General features: G+C 35.3%; 1 protein-coding gene across 21 annotated transcripts in view; it reads left to right on the top strand.

Annotated features, from left to right (window-relative positions):
- Cadps2 (calcium dependent secretion activator 2) overlaps positions 1-22061 on the top strand; it is a 554060-nt gene that overhangs the window by 205149 nt on the left and 326850 nt on the right. For all 21 annotated transcript variants that reach the window (XM_033758047.1, XM_033758048.1, XM_033758050.1 and 18 more), the window contains exons 4-5: positions 12250-12330; positions 21176-21412. In XM_033758047.1, the coding sequence (XP_033613938.1) occupies positions 12250-12330; positions 21176-21412 (318 nt within the window). The remainder of the gene's footprint in view (positions 1-12249; positions 12331-21175; positions 21413-22061) is intronic.

A 22061-nucleotide genomic window follows, 5' to 3' on the forward strand; every position in this document is an offset into this window, starting at 1 on the left:
CGCAGGCCGGGAGCTCCCGCGCAGGCCGGGAGCTCGCGCGCACGCCGCCGGGTGATCGCAGACCTATATTTAGGTTTTAAGAGGATTAAGTAACTCAATTTTGCAGATCCTGATCTTTCCTGTCAAATGCAACCTTCATCAATGTTTTATAATCTTATTCTATTAAATGAAGAAAGTGACTCATCTAGATTTATCCAAGAGTCAAACCAAAGTTAATTGAAATCTTCTCTTAACACCCCCACCTCAATTTCCTTATGTTCTGAAAACTGCGTAAAGAACTAAGCAGTATCATACAACTGTTTGCATATTTGTAAGGGATATGCAGTAACATTTGTGAATAGTTAATATGTGTTCAGTTTTATGATTTCATTTCCATAGAAGTTTTAGTTTTGGAAATTATAGTTTAGAGAGAAATTGGAATTTACCTTTGGGTTATAGGTCTAGAGGTTTAAAGAAATCCAAAATAGTTATTTGAGGTGTGTCTTGGTTCTTTCCCTGTGAAAATTTTCTACTGGAAATCTAGAAGCCATAAGACAGTAATTTTAATGAATACCTCCATTCAACATCTGTAAAGGGAAGACAGAGAGGGAGAAATGTGAAGTCTCCAAGGACATTGGGATCTTTGCCCATCATTTTCTTCTTTTCTTCATTTAAGAGCATGTGATTGATAATGTGTTTCATTTAATCCAAAGTAACTTGTCTTTCTCAGCCAAAATAAAAGCATATTTTACAGAGATTTATATTTATTAACTTTCAGGATGACTGAAAAAAGAAAAATATGGAAAGTCGTATTAGATATATGATTTCAAATCTCAAAATTCTTGAGGAAATATTCAAATAAATATTATAAAGTAACTGTTTTTTTTGTTTGGTGATACAGCCTGGAAGAAACTTAAGACTAATTACATTTTATAAATTCCGATTTGTGAAATTCTCAATTTGTTAATTAGAATGACAATAATACTTATACTTATTTCACTTATATTAATATATTATTATATAAATCAAATGAATTTGATTAAGTTAAATGAATTTGAATTTCTGATTAGTAATATTGAGTTAACTTCCTAAGTAAAAATAAGGTTTTTAAAGTTGTAAATGTAATGTTAATATAATTCTAATATATCAAATTATGTTTTATTATTGTTGCTCCATTTAACTATGCATTATTTTGTTTCTTACCTGTGACATATATGTGGAAGCACTATTACAATATTCCTGAATACTGAATAATATTTCTGCTAAAATGTTTTCTAGAATCTGTTTTTTCTTTCTCTGATATCGCATCAGACACAAATATAGGTACCTTTGGTACTCCTTGTATTTTTGTTCTTTATCCAGATCTAGCCTGTAGAATTAGAAGGTTACACCAGTTTTCCAGCTTTTGCTTTGTTTTTTGGTACCAGGGATCGGCGGACTTGGGACCTTGCAATTGCGAGGCAGGTGGTGGCACCACGGAGCTAAATCCCTAGCCCAGTTTTTCTTTCTTTTTTTCTTTTTCTTTTTTTTTTTTTGGTACGGGAATTGAACTCAGGTCTTTGCGCTTGCAAGGCAGGCCACCAAACCACTGAGCTAAATACCCAGCTCCCCAGTTTTTCATTTTTTAAAGTAAGAAAGCATATGTCTACAGAAAGTTTAGTCCTCCCTGTAGTAGTAATACTAGGGAAGAAGTACTTTTGCTAGTCTACTCGTGGCTTTTTTTCAACAATGAATGAATACAAAAGGATTATATGATTGTACTGTTTCAAATATAATTGGCAGTTTTACCTTTATTTTTCATGGTCACTGTAAATATATATATATCATGTGTAATTTTCATTTTGATATATATTTTTTTCAAGGTCTGATTCTCTCAAGACCTTTGCATGTGGTCAGCAGACAGCTATTTAACCAATGTTTAGTTGGTCGGTATGTTACTGGAGGCATATATAGCTACTGCAGAACATCACAGATACATGGATAACACTGTCTTAATGTTATATAGAATAGTTTGCATGGGTTTACTTAGAATTTCTCAACCCAGAATGCACTTACTTGTAGGATAAATTAAGGAGCTTTACACTGGGTGCCTGGGCTTCACCTCAGTGTAAGTGAAACAGTCTGTGCCAGGGTGCGGAGGCCAGTACCTGTTGTTTAAAATCTTCCCCGGTAGAGCCGATGCACAGTGAGGGCTGAAGACCTCTGCATTGTTGTTTCATCTGGGGTTTTTGACCATTGGTCATGTTTAACTATAGGGGAAGCTGAGGAGAGTCCAGCTGTGTGCCCAGGGATGAGAGGTAATTCAGCAGTGTAAAACACCCATCTCTCTGTTGGAGATTTAATTAATTTAAGCGTTTTTAAAAAGCAGCAATTTTTAAGTTTTGTAAAATGAATGGATATTTAACTGGTAGTAAAATAATATTGACAAAGGCACAAAGATAGCAAATGGCTTGAATCGGTAGGGAGGTACGCTGTGTATTGCTAGAGTAGCAGAGGATGAGGCTAAAGAGATAAGAAAGGATTTCAATATTAAGGCCTTTATACAAGATGAGAGAGTTTCGATAGGGACCACTGTTTGGGCAACAGCAAAGGAATGGCAGAAAATACTGGGGTTCTAAAAGGGTGCTTCTCTGTGTTCTGAGGAAAGATTGCAGATGACCATACCCAGCTCTACCCCACTGGTAGGCATGGGCCAGTGTTATGCTTTGATTTTTTATTTTTTTATTTTTTTGTAATGGGAATTGAATTCATGGCCTGAAGCTTGTCACACAGGTGCTATGCCACTGAGCTATATCCCTGGCTGTGATTTGATGTTTTTAAGGGGGAAAAAAAAGACCAGGATCTATATACTAATCTTCCAAGTAATCTTTCTTAGTTTGGCAATGCCCTGCTTTAGATCATTTGATTGTAGGCTTGCTTTTACTTCTCAGTGCCTATAAAGTTCTTGGGTTGCTGGTCTTTACCTAGGAATTTGTTTTCACGTTCTCTTGGTTCTGTACCCTGGGTTATGTTTAGGAGTTTTACTGTGCTCCCACAGTTCAGAACTCTGACCCAGATCAAACACTGGACCACCTGTTTTCATGGAAATGGATAAAATGGAAATCCAAGAATTCTTGCAAAAGCTGAGGCATGTCAATGCTTATTTGATGGAGTATTTTAACCGTGGCATAACGGGGCAGCTCCAGATATTCTTTTAGTGCAGTGTCCACTCTGATCAGGCTCTGTTTCAGGTTAGTCCTATTTCTCATGAAGCAACATATTTCTAGTGGAATTCTGGGGATCAAGAGAATTTTTTTTATGCAACTGAAATTGAAACATTGGATATCCTTGTTGAGATAGCAAGTGGTGGTTGAATATATGGTATGTGATTTTAATGAAAGGTAAGAGTTGGAGGTATAGATTTGGGAATCATTTAGATAACATTAGTATTTTAAACTATATCTTAAATCTTTGCTTTTGGCCAGAAAATAAAATGAAATGTTTGCATTAGCTCTAATCATCCTAGATGGAACAGAACAAACTGATCTTATTTATATAATAAGTGACTGGGATTAATTCTGTTTGTTACAAACTGATAAAAGTCCTCTATATTGTTAAACATTTTAAACAATGTCAATCTTGTGCAGATGTCTTTATGGCTCTGCTAGGAAGATCTGCAGAGGCTTACCTCTCAGTCTGTTATTCATATTTAGAGATTTTTAACCATTATACAGTTGTCTTTGAGTCACTGGATCCAGGATCCCCTTCAGATACCAAAATCTGAGGACATCCAAGTCTCTCAGTAAAGTATTTGCATAAAACCAATATGCATCCTCCCATATACTTTAAATTATCATCAGATTATTTATAATACATGATACAATGCAAATGCTATGTAAATTTGGATGTTTAAATGTGACTTAAATAATATTTAATAAATATTTGAAAAGCCGATATTTGGAAATATATACATTTAGGCAGTGGTGACAAGAGACAAAAATACACATATCCATAAACACAGCTTTTCTCTGTTTTCAATCCTCATTTAATTGAATATGCATATTGATGCGAAATTTGTGGATGGAGAGAACTGACAGAACACATGGCCTAATGCAAGAGCAGTAGGACTTTAAAAACATAGATAGGTTTGCTACCCTGTTTAGTTTGAAGAATTAGATGCCATTAGGATTATAATGCCAATTTAGATCCACTGAAAATTGCTTCAGTAATAAATGAAATTTATGAGGCTTAATTCGGACATCACTGTTCCCCCTCTGCTTTTCAGATACATTAACTACTCATTCCATTTCGTCACTTGAGCCTGTGGTAAACTGATCGATGTGAAATCCCTCAAATTCAGTACTCTTAGATTTCTTTTTTTATCATCAGAAACTTGGTTCTCCTTTTATTAATGTTGCTGTCAGCTCTCTGACTCACAATCATGAGGCCGTTCTTTCTTATGGCTTCCTAATTCAAATACCTGACATGGCTGCTTGCTCTGTAATACTATATTGTCTGTCTGTCTGCCGCAGCTTTGCCACAGCGGGAGATTTCATTGCCCTGAATGTAGCTGGGCAGGGACATCTCTTCTGTAACCTTCCAATTCTACATGCATTTGCTGTTAGTCTCATCTTTGAAACACTGTCCTGATCATGTCTTGGCCCTACTTTGAAGAGGGAGGAGAAAATGGCTCTCTTGCTCAACCGAGTGAAATGCATTCCACTTAGCTAAACTTTTAGCTGCTGTGTCATTCAATTTGGTCTGGTTTTCTAATGCTCTTTCCCATGTAGCAATTCTTTATATAGCCTTTGTGATAGGTGAACTGAATCATTCCCTGTTCTTCATCCACATACTGTATTTTCATTTTCATTTCATCTTTTTCTTCTATTTCTTCTTTTATTTCATCTTTAGAATTCCTACCTCTGTGTTCTCAAGACCCCAGAGAAATTTCACTGACTCTAAAAAGCCTTCTCTCTTCCTGCCTTCACATATTTTTCTTAAATATTGGGAGAGAATAAAATTCATGAGGCCTTACAATTCTCCATCATAACCCAAAAGCCTGTCATTCTCTGTTGTGTTTTATAGGTACGTATGCTTCTTTAACTGAATTTTAGCAACTTGAACCTAGGATAAATATTTTGTGAGTATTTGTCCCACTAATTTTATAGTAATATTTAATGTGTTTCCTATTGTGGATATTTCTATGTAATAAATGACAAATTAATTAAAGTTGATTGTGATTAATTACTAAAGAGGGTGAGGTTACCTTGAACCCTGCAATCAAATTGCAGGATGCACCCACCCATTGGCTCTACCATTTTTCAACTATGTGATTATGGGAAGATATTTTACAAAAATCTGTGCTTCTAATTTTTCATAACTAAGTAGGACCATGATAAGACCTGTTCCATATTTCATAGGATTCCTATGAAGCTTAAGAAGAATCATGTTGATAGAGTTAGAACCATACCTGATGCTTAGTAAGTGCTGGATATATTTAGCTCTTATTAGTCATGGTGGGGCTAGAGTTCTAATCTGTCCTGGAAAGCATCTGGGAGAGTGAAATTATCTGTTATTTTATTTAATGATATGCTTTCTTAATCACAGTTTTTTTCACTATTAATGTGAAGTAGATTCAATTTTCATTTCAATTATTTTCAATTTATTTAATCACAAATAAGTATAGTTAGTAAATAGTTGCTATGTATGTGTGTGACTGTGGATAGGTAGAGATAGGTATTTGTACATACCTAGAATATAATGCTATAAAAGTTCTTCGATTTTTATGTTTGAGGTTACATTTCTTATGTTCTTTCCTTTGAACATTTTGATCCATTATTTAATAGAGTTTAGTTCATTTTACATAGGGTAGTTTTATATCTAATTACCTCATTCGTCTTTTTCCTGTTTTTAAGTATTCAAAAGAACATGTGGTTAGGGAAATGAATTTTTAAACTCTTTGAACTGTTCTACAAGAATCTGTGGCTGAACCGCTCTTTCTGAGTCAGATTTTTATGCATAATTTAGAAGGTAGATATAGGGAAGTTCTTTAAAAGTTGCATCTAGCAGACAGAATAGTACCTGATTCTTTCATATAGAACATCAGTCTGGGGATGTATACTCTCAAGAGTAACTTGAGAAGTAACTTCATTTCCATATGTTCTTTTTGTTGTATGACATTAGAAAAAGAACATCAGTTGCATTGTAGTTGATAGCTAATTCCCAGTGAGCTAGCAAAAGGGAGGAATGGCATTTTGTTTTTATTCTTCAAAGAGATTGCCTCATGGAAAAAGACTCAACATAGAAGAAATTTTAGGGTTCAAGAACCTTACAAATACACGTGGAATTATTCTTTGAACTAAAATTGAATGTAGTTATTTAAATCTCATCATTGGAGATGGAATTGTTTCATTCCTATAATTAAAGGTCAAACGCTGCACATACTGGCGTTTGAGGAAGATGGCATAAATGCTTGAGTAGTTTAACAGTGAGACACTGTGAAGTATTATTTATTATTTTATTTTCATTAATACATGTTTGCAGTGCATGATTACATTCATCGTGGAGAGTTGGTACGGGGGCAGCACATACCTTACTTTTTATGTCCCTTCCCCTCCCTTCCTTCTCCCTTCCCTCCCTCCATCTCTTGGCCCTCTGACTACCACGAATGATATGTTGTCAGTGCCTGCTTTGTTGGTAAACAGTTTGCTCAGAAGGTCTTAGGATTGATTTGGACAACGAAAGTATTAGAACATCCCTGACAAGAGAAACACAAGCAAAACATATGATTTGGAAAATTGATAGACAGTGAGGAACTTGATTTGTGTAGATAATGCAGTTACCTAAGATTTTAGAAAAGCTGATTGTACAAAATATGGGGGGCCTCAGTACAAGTCTAAGATTGGACACCACCATTCTCCACCATTCTCAGTTGTTCAGTCATTTTTTTCATTTATGTACTCTTTCTTCCCTGAACTCTCCTCTCCTTTTTCTCACCTCTCTCTGTCCTTTCCCTTCATTTCCAACTCTGTGAGTATAAAAACAGGGTAACTATATTGAGGAGTGGGTAGTGAAGAAGATCATGTCTGTTTTAATTTGTAATCACTGTAAGATGCCTGAAAAGAAAGGTCTTCCTTCCTTTGGAAGTGCAGAGCTGAAACTCAAGAAATGGTACAAGGTTGGGTGCTAACTTACTACCCTGCCCTGAGGAACTGCCTCAGATTCTGTGGAGTCATTGTCAGGGGCCAGGCTCAGATAACTGTGGGCTGAGAGAGTGTAGGACCCAAATAGAAAGTTGGGCAGTCAGGTGGGCAGAGTAGGGCTCATCTTTATAAAAAATGATTTGTAATCTTAGCATGGAGAATAAAACAATAATTGAGATTATCAATTTGCTAAACAAAGCTTTTTATCAGTATTTTGAAGCCCTATTAAAAACTATGTGTATTTGGCAATGGCAAGCATTGAGCTGCTCGAAAACTATATGATTAAATAATAAAATAGTAAGTAAAGTGTTCTTTGGGATCAACATTAGGTTTATCCCAATTATTTCTTATGATGTATTATCTGTATAATACTACATATATAGATAATAAAATGAACAAATTTTGATTTAACATTGAGGAAAATATCAGAAATGCCTAATAGTATAAATCCTGTTCAGATATTCTTATACTAAAAGATAAGAATAAGTATTACAAGAAAATAATAATTTAATTTATTTAAAATATGTCATAATGAGAGTAGAGAGTCAGAAGAAAACTTTGTGTGAGAGAAAAAAAGGCACAGTTGATTAGGTTTGGCATATACAAAAACATCATTATGGAAAAACAGCTCATTCCCTTTTTTTTAGTGATAATATAAGACAGTTATCTTGGTACTAGAAATAAGTTAATCACAAAGCACACTGATAGTAAGCAGTGCTGTGAAAGACATTTTTAAAGGATCCTTTTGCATTTAGAAATGAAATTTAATGAATTCTTGGGTTTGATATTTAATCTGTTGAGAGAAACTTAAGAAAGTTATTTCTATACATAATTCATATTTTCTAACTGTAAGTAATATATCCTGTATGGGATCCTTGTCCTCCCCAGGACTTCTGCTCAGAGAGGTGTGCTGATCACCAGGAACAACTTCTTTCCCAGAGCTGTTTCATGAAATGGGAGAGAAATTGCTCAAGCAGAGCCTTGTGATTCATAAGTCCAGAGTCTGTCTCTTTTTAACATTTCCACATTTGCAAATCTGTCTTGATACCACTATCAAAGAAAAACATTTTTAATAGCTGAATTTCTGTAATGCTCAGTCAGTTACTTTCTTATGGTGATTACATTCTGTTTTATTTACACTGTTTTCTTATAATATAAAGTGTGAACTCCTTGTGGCCTAGAACTTTTGCAGCTGCTGAAAAGCCTACAGCAGGGCTTGTTTAAGTGGGAAAAATGTAAATAGATTTAACAAAGTGATCATATACCTGTTAGATCATCATAATGTTAGATTAAGAGAATGTGTCTTGATGTTCCTTTGCAAATAATTTAGCAATCATATTGTAATGCTGTATAGGACTGAGGTGGCCATTTTTTGTGGGTTTTGTCCTAAAAGCCTTACAACCTCTGGTAGAATAAAAAAAACAGATATTTCTATATTCAGAAGATCTTTCCAGAGTTGTGCTTCTTCACTTCTTTTGAATTAACCACCCTTTAGAGATCACAAGTAGATATGGAATCAAATAATTCTCTATGGGGAAAATTCATATCTGTACAAAATCTCACATCTTTTAAGAGGACCACAGTCACCTAAAGGCCCAGAACTGCTTAGTCTAGAAAATTCTGAATGTGAAAACAGTAATCTCTGTATAATGAACAGAAGAAAAGTAACAATACATTATCTGTACTACATTCTGTCAAGTCAGTGAAATATTTGATAGTTAAAGTGGTAAAATGCTCAGTGTAATAGAAACTAGAGGCAATACAGACTGAGGATGCTTTGGGGATCTGTTACAGTCAGGGTTGAATGTTGCTCTTCAAGAGACCTGTGAAATACTCTGTGCCAGGAAAAGACATCTGTGAGGTAAGTAATCTATTATCTCATAAAATACTGAAATCAAGATCAGAAAGAAAAAGAGCCTACAACATGAAGTGCTCTGGTGGAATGTGGATTTGCCTGTAACCCCTATTAAAACACAAGAATCCACGTGTCTTGTTATGTGTGTCCCATGTCCAACACCAGCACTTGGGTCTGGTGTGTCAGCGTCTTAAATTCTAATGCCACAGTTCTGTAATTGATCCATTCAGGTCAGGCTTCTAATTCTTTCTTTTTTCTATCCCATTCCTCTGTATTTATTTTTGTTTCTTGTGTGTGTGGAGTCATTTATGTTCCACAGAGGATTCAGAAAAGAAATGGAATTTTTTTCACCTTAGCAGTGTTTACGTATTGACAAAATGAGATGTGCTTGATGTGGCTAGAGAAACACTGTAACACACACATGTAAAAAGAGACCTGGCCAGACATTCACAGTACCTCCCCATGTTGTTTTACATTTTTCTCGCCATGAGTGTAGATGGATTGGGTTTGGGCTGCGAAGAGCGAGATCAAAGAGGATACCTAGGTGTGGGGATTGAGCTAGGCAGAGGAGATCCAGCTTGTGAATGGTATTACTCATGAGTGGTTTGAGGGGCTAAAGATCTAGATTCCTTTAAGGCTTGTAGGGATTTGGAAATGTAAGTCTGGAGCTCCTGGCAGAGGTTGGAGTTAGAAACCTGACCTTGGCAGTGGTCAACAAGTTGTTGCTAGTTATGACCATGAGCACTGAGGAGAGCACACAGCCAGTGACCCCTTCAGGTGGAGAGAAGTCCACCGACCCCGCCTAGAGCTCTCTGGCGCTTTGAGATGTTTCCCTCTTCTGGAAGCACATCTCTAGTTTCACAGCCGAAATTAAAATTCTGTTTGTTTTAGTTGCATTTGTTTTCAGTTGTTTTGTAAAAGGAGGTTAACCAACTGGAATGGAGGTAAGTAGGTATGTTTCTGAAAGGGCATCATGAGATATCATTGCAATGTTAGCACCATTCAGTGTCTTGATTGTGGTGATGGACTCATGGACCTATATATCTGGGTAATAAATCATCCAGAATATAATACTGAGGAAATCTGAGTAAGATGGCTGATTTTTGTCAAAATCTCAATCTGGTTATGATACAATGTAACAGTTAAGCTGTCGCCCCTAAGAAACTGGGAAGTGTGTGCCAGTGTGTGTGTGTGTGTGTGTGTGTGTGTGTGTGTTTGTGTGTGTGTATAGCATGGAGGGAAACTACAAATCTTTTAGGTATAAATAATCTTTGTATTATTTTTCTGTGGAAAAATATACCTCAGCGTTTACTGATCAAAAGATGTAGAATGTTACATTTACTGCATTTGGAGTATTAGTTTAGTTAGAACATTCTAATTTGTCATTTGGTTCTAAGAAGATTGTAATGAGGTATCATACTTTCTTTTTCTTTTGATTACACAAGTTTTAAAATCCTCTTAATTTTGGTTTCAGCCACAGCGAAAGTAACGTTTCTATTTGACTTTAATTAACAATTTTAATTACTTAATTAACAGTATTCATTACAACTAACAGTTCATAGGTCTTTTGGATTAACATATGTTCTTTTTCAATGATTTAACTTTTAAAAATCTTGCTTATTAATTTCCTTTAAAATTAATTTTATTTTTAAAAAAACTTGAAAACATTTTAAAAAGGTAGCAACAGGCTTTTTTTTTCTTTATGAGAACAAGAAGTACTCTGAAACAAAGAATAGGATTCCTTGTGTCCCTCTGTCTTACAGTTTGTGGAAAGTGGAAACGGTGGTCTTTCCTTTCCAAAGCTTAGATCTAATCATGTCATTTCCTTGCACAAAAACTGCCAGTGAAGTCCTCTCCCATGGGAACCAACTCTAAGATCCCTGATACGGGGGCGGGTTCTGAAGAGGGATCTACGCCACAGCCTGGCCTTTCTCTCCAGGGTCCCCTCCTTTTCCATCTTTTCTCTTATCCCACTTCTCAAAGCACCATGTATGGCCAGTCTAACCTCCAGGCTTTTACAGTCCTATTCCTCTGTCTTCCCCTTTTTTGACTCCTCGTGTAAGTTCTCATCCAGCCCTTCTTTGAATTTGCTGGTTTCCTTCTAATCATCTCTTCCAGGCCTCAGCCCCTCCAGCTGGTTTTTAAATGCAGCGTGGTCAGTGTGTATGCTTCAGCAGAGGGCTATTGCTTTCCTGGGTGTTTAATGTTGTGTTCAATACTAACACAATGTTTCCATGCGCCCTTACTAAAAGTGGTTAGTTACATGGTGCAGGTTTTTGATGGTAGGAGTAGGAAAGGGAAAGAAGTTAAAGTCAAAAGAAATTTAACATTTAACATTTGGCATCCTCAATTTAACGCATTTCTAATAACAATGAACTCATAAAGGAAGATGGGGTATTTGGGGTGGTAGAAAAGGAATTGTGAGGAAAGTTAAAGGAAATTATAGAAAAAGTTAAGGATTACAGTATTTCACTGAAGAAAATGATTTTCCATGTAAGTACGGAATTTCTAAGAAATGATAATAGCGTGCTTTTCTTTTAATCAAATTTAGAAGAAGAGAATGAAGTTGTAATGTGGTGCCCACCTGTAAAAGAGTGGAGTCAGTCCTTGGCAGTGTGAGTCTGTTGGTACTAGAATGAAGAATATATGCAGACTGAAATGGTAGAAAATTATATCATTCAATTCAACTAGTACTTTAATAATTTAGCACCAGTGCAAACTTACTGTAAAAAATGAAGGAATGGTCTTAAAAGGTACAAAGGTGTAAAACATTACTCATTATCTCACTAAAAATATACAATGGGAATTTGAAAGATCAAAAAAAAGTTATCTATCTGGAACTATTCAAGACTGACTTCCTGGAGAGAGAAGAATGGACAGAATAAACTTAATGATGACTTGTAAACCCAAGGAAGGAAAGACTTCCTGGTTTAGAGTTCTTGTGAAGAAATTGGGCAAAGAATTATAATTATTATGTTTCTGAAGTAAACCAAACAACTTAATCTGAGATATTTATTAACATTTTTGTGAACAAAACCTAATGAAGTAATTTAATAGGACTACCAATATAATTGAAATGTTTTTCACACTCCTTTCTCAATAAATAGAAAATTTATTAATGTTTTTGAGTCATTTAATCTGTATGTCATGACATTAGATAATAACATATACATATATATATATATACATACATATATATATATGTATGTATATAATTTCTGTTTTATTTTTAAGCTGGATAATGCAGATGAACAAGCAGCCCAGATCAGAAGGGAACTTGATGGTCGGCTACAATTGGCAGAAAAAATGGCAAAGGTAAATTATTTACTTTAACATACTGTGAAACACGATTCATATAGGTAAATATACCCAACATAATTCATCATTTTCTCCTCTACATATACACCTCTTAATCCCAAATACCTGAATGCATATTGTTTGTTGTTTTGTTTTGTTTTGTTTTCGGTACGCGGGATCAAACACAGAGCCACTGAACTAAATCCCCTGCCCAACCTGAAAGCATACAGTCTAAGTGAAACATGCCATCCATTTTGGTATCTCTCTTAAATATGTGACATGTATGTATATTTGTTTTTTGAGACAAAGTTTTGTTGTATAGATGAGGCTGGCTTTGAACTCACTATGTCGCCCAGGCTGACCTATAATTCTTGATCCTTCTACCTCAGTTTCCTGAGTGCTAGGATTACTGGCATGTGCCACCATGATTCATTGATAATCTTCATGAATTTTTCTTAAAGCAATGCCCAAATATCTCTTGACTGCTATAGTAGATCTAGGATAGTTTTAATCTTGCACTGAGTAAAATATAATCAGGGAGAAAATCTCCATATCATATCATATGTTCTATTCCAAAATATCCATCACAGTACTTGGTAATAATAGTACTGACTAATATTTGCATGATTAAATGTATGAAAAATGTAATTGAAGCATCTAGAATAAAATGACAGATAAAATATATTCTATATAATATTCTAGCTATTTTATATGTGTAATCACTGTTTCTGAGAACAGAAATAGATTTCAAACAAAATACATGAGTTTTTATTTAATATTAATATTTTTAAGGAAAATGAACTTTAATCATCTAAACCCTTCTTTAGTGTGAATTGATGGACTAATTTACTTCAGTATTACTGAGAGAGGAGACCGCCCCTTCATATGGAATTAGGCAACTATTAGTTAATTGCATTATTAGGCAACCATGGGTTAACTAGGTAATTATGCTCTTTGTAGAATGTACCTGAGTAGCCGTGATAGTTTGTAATCTGTCACCAAAGGAGTGTAACGGACTCAGAAAATCCTTCCTGCCAGAACTCTTTGCTCTCCCCCTCTGCACTGCTCTACTGCTCTATTCCCAGGGAAACTCCAATGAATTAAGCTTAGTAGTTGTAAAAAGAGATATATAAGGAAGCGTAAATGTTTATTCAGGGCTCTTGAGACTGTCAGCAGTCCCTCATTAGCCACTGGCATCATTCAAAGCCACTTTTTGCTCTTATCTTCATGTTAAAGCGTTGTCTGTCCGGGGTCCTCACTGTTTCCTACTTCAATAAAAAAGTTTAAACTCTTCCCAGTGGAAGTGCAGTTATATTGCTATGGATTGCTGAGATCAGAAAACTTTTCTTTTTCTTCTGCTAAGTAAAACTTTGACTATTTAGAGCATAGACCCCCTTTCATACTGTGCAAACATGACAATGTACAAATGTTCTGCTTTCAGCTTCCTAATTACAGCTCAATGAATATATATATATATATGTGTGTGTATATATATATATATATATATATACATACATATATATATATATATATATATTGTGTGTGTGTGTGTGTGTGTGTGCACTTCCCTAAGATAGTGGACTTCTCCACCCTTTGAGTAGATACCTCACATATCAATTTTAACAATTAAATTTTGTGTTTCTGTAAAGAAAATAGTTATTTATTAGTGTATGACATGCTTTGAGAATACGGATACCTTTTATCTAAATTATGAAGTAGAAAAAGTGTTTAAGATAAAAAGTAGTAGAAAAGATAAATAAAAAGTAATATAAAAGGTAAAGAAATAAAAAGAGTGAAAATTTGCGAGAAACTGGGTAGTAGGGGTGACACTAGATCCCGAGAACCAGGTCAGGAATACAGAAGAAGAACATGAATATGAGAGAAGATACAGGGCATGAATTAGTAGATAAAGGGTTACATTCAAACATGAGGAGCAGAAGGAACTACATGCCTCATTCTTGTCCTCTAACTATTTAGAGAGGTACTGAATCTTCTAGATCATTCTTATGTGGAATTCATAGGGTGGAAATCAAGTAGCTATTAGAAGCTTTAGAGAGAAACTTGCTTTACCTGAAACACTAACCTGTACTGACCCTGGCTAGAAGAGTGTTTGATTTTCCTTAAGGCTTAAGGCTGAAAGAAAATCCAGAGAGCTTTGTGAGACGGAGTGGGGCAAGACACTGACCTGTGCTCAAGATTTGTATGTTCCTTCTTTTCATGTGAATTATTCCTGAGGTTGGAGGACTATTGATATTGAATTTACTCCTCCAAGGGCCTGGCTGCACACATGGTGCTGTAGAAAACAGTTTAAGTAATATTCTGGGTGGCTACCAGACCAAAGGGAAAGAAAGCATCACACTTAAGGAGGAAAGTGCGGGCCTTCCTGAGTCATATCCTGGCTCAAAAGGAAGGACCACTGATGAACACAGAAAGCCTTCTCCTTGGGGGCCTCAGAGATGTTGATAAAGTGGGAAGGGTGGGGAGAAACAGGCGAAACAAATGGTGTTGGAAGGGGAAAATATAGTTTTAAAAATAAGTTGCCTTTCAGTGAAAATATTGACATAGCAGATAGTTTATTTGTTCTTCACTTTAGTTTCACCAAATCAAAGTCATTTTAATAAATACAAGGCTAATTCAGTTACTTACCTTGTTGTATTATATTTCTACGATAATCCTGTGAACCTGGAAGGACAGATACTGTTAAGTTTATAGACAGGGAGATTGAGGTTTAGGAAAGATCATTTACTTCATTAAGATTATGTAACTGGTCAGTGACTCTGGCCTTGACTCCAGAATCAAGGCTTGCTCGTACTTCCTACTGCCTCTTTAAACTGATAAATCCAGAAGTACAGTTTATTAGTAGTTTACATTTTGATAATTAATAACACACCTGTCAACACATCACAAAAAAACACATAAGAATAGTCAGAGCTTAGTCAGGAATCTTAGAAATAGTGGTGGTGCACACCTGTAATCTCAGCACTCTGATGGTAAGGCAGGAGGGTTGTGTGTACTACAGCCTATCCTGGCTGATTTAGTAACTTAGCTAAACCCTGCCTCAAAATGAAAAGGGTAGCAAGTGTGACTCAGTGCAAGGGCCCTGGGTACAATTCCCAGTAGCCCACCCCTCTAAAAAGATAAGGATAATAAACTTAGAAATATAGCCAAGGGAGAATTAGAAAGAAATGGGAAAAATATTAAGACAGCTAGAAAGACCTGTGGCTACAGCTATGATTACTGCTTCCTATACATAAAGTAGGCAAGTCATTTCATGTCTTTCAGCCTCATTTTTTCCTTTGCATAAATTGTTGAATATTATCTATTGAGCATCTAATAGTTTAGGCAGGCACTGTCTTAAGTACTTGGGATACATCCAGGCAAATGTGATTGTGTTGGGATAAAAGAAGACAAAAATATTCCTACCCTACCTGCCTAGAATTTATGCTTTATTTCCAAGAGCCCCGTGATAAGCAATAAACATGTCATCCATGACTTTAAATTATGAAAGCTGATCATTGTTATTCAGAAAATAGATCAGTAGGATCAGCAGTATAGGAAGAAGGAGAAAAGTACTCAGGATTTTATCCCAAGAGAACGGCAAGATCTTTTTTTCAAATGGATAAGGGACCAAGAGAAGGGGGAAGCAAAGAGGGAAAGGGGATGGGCAAAAATAATCGAAGGGGGAACATGATGAAAGTAGTTTTTACAAATTGAAAGAGTTGGAGCACGGAGAGAAAAGGGTAGAGGATGAAAAACAAAAAAGATGTAAAGAGAATTAAGATGTACTTGTACATGTACCAACTCCCCACAATATTTGTAATCATTATGTACTGTAAGCATGCATTAATAAAGAACAGAAAACAACATTTTCCCAACTGCTCAGAGAAGACTAGTTCTTGGCAACACTGTCTTTCTGTTTATGGAAGCCAAAATACTTGGCAACAGTCAAACATGACTTCTTTGTTTTTCTCATCCTTCATGCAAAATGTATCTGGAAATCATTTTGCCTCTATTTTTACATATTTCCAGAATATGACAACTATTAGCATCCTTTAGCTTCTACTCTGCTGCATTCAGTCATCATCTCCCACCTGAATCATTGCTCTGTCCTTTTAGCCCAGTGTGCACAGATGCCCTAGTAACACAGCAGCCAGTGATTTTTGCATAAAACCTTGGGATAGAACTCATGTCACTGTGAGTAAAATTAAAAGCTCCTACAAAGGCCTACAAAGTCCTCTGTGTTTGATTTATTGTCAAAGTGACAAAAGTGACTGTTCACCCTTGCTCAGTCCACTTCAGCTGTGGTGGCCTCCTCCCTCATTCTTGCTGCTACCAGGTCTTTGCCTCAACTATTCCTTCTACTAGCAGCAGTCTCCCACTGATACTGGCATGGCCTGTTCCCCATATTAGTCAGGTTCTCCCGACAAACAGAACCTATAAGAAATTAGGTAGATGAGCAGATAGACAGAATTTGTAGAAAATGAGATGTGATAAAATAGATACATGTATGTATTATCTTATGCACACATACACATTTAGAAAAATATTTAGATTAATTGATTTCAAATAATTGGCTCATGGAGATTGCAGAAATTGTCAAATCCAAAATTCATAGAAGCAGCTAGCAGATTTGAAACTCAGGTAAAAATTGATATTGCGGACTTCAATCTGAAATCCACAGGGCAAGCCAGCAGGAGGGAAGTGTAGGCAGGGTTTCTATTATTGCAGTCTTGAGACAGAATTGCTGCTGCTTCAGGAAACCTTGGTCTTTGTATTTAAAGTCATGATCAGCTGATTGAATGAAGCCCACCTACATATTGGAGTGCAATCTCATTTACTCAGATTTAACTGATTGTAAATATTAATCACATCAAAAATATATTAAGAGTAGCATTTAAATTGGTGTCTGACCAGAGAACTAGGCACAATAATAGAAAAATTGACATACCAAGTCATACAGCTTCATCTGCTTTTCTGTTCAGAAGTCGTGTGTTCATTGAAAACTTCCCTGGCCCCCTATTTTGAGTTGCAATCCCTTGTCACTGTGGCTTTTTCTCCATAGCATTCACCACTTTTTACAATATGAAAGGAATTATTTATCATACTCCTTACAGTAAAATGTAGGCTCCATGTCAGCAGAGGATTGTTGTCCATTATCTTCATGGTTACTTTCCGAGGTCCTGGAGCAGATCCCAGGGCAGACATTCAGTGGATGTGTTTTGAGTAACTGAATCATTACCTGATGACATATTGTCCTTAAACTCAGGGTAAGGCAGAATTTTCTAATTATTTGTAGAATTATTTCCCCTTTCTCCCACTTCAAAGAACATTCAAATTCAAAGGCAGAAAGGATACTGATACAGTAAGAATAACTGAGTCTTCTCTAATTTCTAACAAAAATGTAAACATTTCTTTATTTCAGTTATGATTGGGACCAACTCTAAAATCAGTAATTCACTTGATGCCATTACTCTGAGTTTTGAATTTACAATCAATAAAGATCAAGCTCTGCATGGAACCAGAAGTGATTTCCAATTTTGTGTTTTTCAGTTTAGGATATTTGCATGTGTATAATGAGAGTTTCAGGGTATGGAACCCAGTTCTAACCATGACACTCATCCTTTATGTACATCTTAAACACTTAGCCTATAATTTTATCTAGCACTTTAGTACACCTGTGTTTTGAGCATGACTCCTCACATGAGGCTAGGTGTGGAATTTTCCACCATAATATCATGCTGGTACTCAAAACGCTGTGGATGTGTAGCATTTCTGATTTCAGATTAGGGATGTTCAACCAGTATTGGCACAGAAATCCAAGCAGAGATCTACTTGCAGGAACTGCCTGGTGATCAGAACCTCAGAAATCATCTCATGTGGTGGTGGCAGACTTAGGTTAAGAGCAATTACAAAAAAGTGACTAACTTAAAATAATGAGTACATTTTAATGAAGCAAATAATGTTTTAATGTATACTTTGTCTTAGCGCCATTAGTGTGCCATGTTGGGCAGAGGAGTGAATAAGAATATTGAAACCATGGTTTATAGGAGCAATTCACAATTAAAGAGAAAATAAGCCTGTTTGTAATTCCTTTCTAATTTAAAAGATCAAATATCATGTATATACTGGTCTGATGATAGTTGTTTTTGTTGTTTTCATAAAAAAGGCAACATAGCCGGGCTATGTAAAGGTGATGAATACTACTAATAAACTTCAAGGCTTTAAGAGAGAGTTGTGACAATTTTTCAGAAGAAAAAGTAAATTCTAGTGAAATCTATTCCCTGAAAAGCTTGAAAATGCTTTAAATAATCAGTGTTGGTGATGCCTGCCAGTTACCTCAATGACAGATGATAGTGAATGAAATATTCTTAGCTAGAGCTAAATACACATAGGCTTTTAAAACTGTGCTAATGCTGTGTTTTCTATGAAATAACACCTTTGAAAAGTTTAAAGAATTAGTGCTTTCAGAACTTTCAAATATGTGATGATTGCTTTTAGATTTGAGAAAATTATTAAAAGAAAAATTAGGATTTTTCATACAGATATAAAGTGAATACACAATAAAGATTTTATTAAATATGTAATTAGCAAGCAAATCAGCCAAATGTTAAAACCAATCCAAAGAGCATTTAAGAAACTAGGTATTTGGAGCATTGTTAAGATTTATGTGTTAGACACAAAGTTGGTTAATTTCTAAGTGTAAACTATAACTATCAGATTATTTTGCTCTCCAGACAAACATTGTTTGCATGTTTTCCAGACGAAGTCTTACAAGGGAACATGTAGCTTCACTGTTGGAACTGCTAATGAGTAATAAACAGTGAGTTGAACTAAGTGCGTTTCTGCTAATGACCATTGGTCAGCCTTTGCCCCATGTGGTATTGAAAGAACCAGCATTCTCATCCTTATTTCTTTTTTCCCCAGTTTTGTATGCTTTACCAAACAGTTTTGGAAGTTGATCTCAAAATATAAAACTGCTTTTATGGCTTTTTTTTTCTTCTGTGCATGTATTGAAAAATCATTCCAAAGCAACTGTATTTTTTCAAAGGAAACCAAGATATTCTGTAGATGAGTAGCTATGTGTTTTTCTTTAGGATGCAAACTTACTATTTTGGGATGTTGCTTCTAACTATACAGGAGTATTAAAAGGATACTTAAGAATCTTCTGTAAGAAAGTTCATTATTAATTTATAAATTCTCAAAATATGCAATTTTAATATTGATTATATGCAGATGGTTTTTAAAAATAAATATATGAAGGTTATGTTGGGAGCGTGGGAAAAAAACCCAGGTGGCTTGAGACACTGGGACTGATTCACAAAGCATTGCCAGATGCTCCATCCTATCCCAGGCACAGAACTGTGTGCAGCATGTCGGGGATGTCCCAGTTGTGCCTGGGATGTGAATTTCTTAGGTTAGGTTTGAATGACGCCAAGGTTAGCAAACTTTTTTTCCCATTAAGTTTATTGGCACATTTTAGGTAATCAATACAGTTAAAACATTCATCATTGGGACCTTGTACCTTTACATGATGTATATTGGTTCTTATGTTTTCACCATTCTCCTGCCCTCCTTTCACCACCTCCCTTCCCTATTTACAAGGTTAGCAAACTTTAAGGTAGTGATTTTCTGGAGCCTTAGGCTACCACTTAAAAGAAAGTTGTTCTCAGGTTTCATCCCCAGCCAGTTCTGTCCAGAGGGCGGCATGTTACCGTGGGATTGATGTTGTGAAGATATGTCACCTCTGCTTTGAGTAGAGAAAAGCTAAATGACAGGTTGGCACAGATTAAATTTAAGGCCAAGAGTCTGAGGGAAAACTGCTCTGATGTTCCATTTAGGAGACTATAAATTGGTATGATTTTCTCTAAGAACAGTTTGGCGGTATCTAAATATCAATATTTGGAATGTCTTTCAATTGAGTGAAAGATTTAGAAGTGATTGCAAAGATAAAAGCATTGAATGGCAATGTTTCTGTACTTCACTTAAACAGTAGAATCTTCCAGGGCCAGGGATTTAGCTCAGTGGTTCTGGCACCTGCCTCACAAGCACAAGGGCCGGAGTTTGATCCCTGATACCAAAAAAAAAAGAAAGAAAAGAAAAAAAGAAAGAAAATAGAATCTTCCAAATTGATATTATTAATCATTTTTATTTGACAAATTTTTATCATAAAATTACCTTTTGCTCTCAATTTAAATTTTTTTCAACCATTAGTTAAAAAAAATTAATTATGGTCATAAGGAATCTTGGTGCAGTTTGTGATGTGAAAATTAAGTAATTCTAGAAATATGTCCATGACATTGTTCAATAATATTTTTATTGAGTTTATTGGTACATTTTAGGTATACAGTACAGTTACATTCATTATTGGAATCTTGTACCTTTACATGACAGGTCTTGGTTCTCATTTTTTTCCCCTTGTCCCTGCCCTCCCTTTACCCCCTTCCATAATATTTTTATTGAATGTTTATGTATAAAATACTTGTCCTCCCAGTGAACACCTGTGGTAAGGGATATTGTTAAAATGTCTCTTTTCTAAAAAACGTAACTATATAGTCTGAATATTTTTTATAGACCAATTACTCCAAGCATTTCAAAGATAATAGTGGTTAATTAAAACAAAAACAGAATATGCCTGTTTTGGGTTTTTCTATTTTGCAGATCTTCTCAAAAACAAAGTTAATGTGAAATATATATATTTAAGAAATCAAAATTTCCTAAGCATGAGGTTTTAAAACCTAGAGATGAGAGTAAATTATTTTGAGTGTCATAACTTCTAAGAAAGCACATTATATCCATCGTATTGCCTTTGATGATAAAATTGAAATATGGCTTGTTTAACATTGTTGTTTTAAATGTTTTTAAGGAAAGAAGATTCCCCAAATTTATAGCCAAAGAAATGGAGAATATGTATATTGAAGAGTTGAGGTCTTCTGTGAATTTGCTAATGGCCAATTTGGAAAGTCTTCCAGTTTCAAAAGGTGGCCCAGAATTTAAATTACAAAAATTAAAACGTTCACAGAATTCTGCGTTTTTGGACCTAGGAGATGAGAATGAGATTCAGCTATCCAAGTCAGACGTTGTACTGTCTTTCACCTTGGAGGTAAGTGGCTTCATCCTGTGCTGGCCACTGACAGCATAAACAAGACTTCATAGTAATTTCTGCTGACCTTTGGGGTAACGTGTAGAATTTAAAGCAGGATTATATATTTTGAAGATGTCAAATTATTCTTCATTTGCTAGAGAAGTAGGTTATATTTACAAATGAATGCAAATTGTCTTTTAAACATAAAAGCAGTTTTAGGATAAAAAAATAAAATGATAAAAATTTTGAAACATATTTCTGCCAGCTAAACTAGGATAAGTTCATTAATAAAGTAAGCATCAAAATACAGTTGATGGAGATGGATTTTTTTTTTTTTTTTTTTGGTACCAGGGGTTGAACTTGGGTCCTTGCACTTATAAAGCAGGCCACCAAACCACTGAGCTAAATTCCCGGCCCAAGATGGAATTTTAAAATATTACTGAGTTCTCTTTAATTTGGGAACTCCTTTCTGGCTTTTTACTTACCTCATTTCTAAATTATTTCAGCTGTGGGGCCATCTTTCTTGAATTAAATCAAGTAAATATAAGTAATGCACAGCGTTAAATATGGTGGATGACAAGTAGAGAATTCTTTCCAGGAGTTCCAATTTCATTGTTGGCATCATTAATATTGCAGAAACCAAGAACAAATACCATATATTTAAAAT

This window comes from Fukomys damarensis, unplaced genomic scaffold (assembly GCF_012274545.1).
Source record: "Fukomys damarensis isolate Sample0158 unplaced genomic scaffold, DMR_v1.0_HiC HiC_scaffold_4, whole genome shotgun sequence".
Classification (NCBI taxonomy): Eukaryota; Metazoa; Chordata; class Mammalia; order Rodentia; family Bathyergidae; genus Fukomys; species Fukomys damarensis.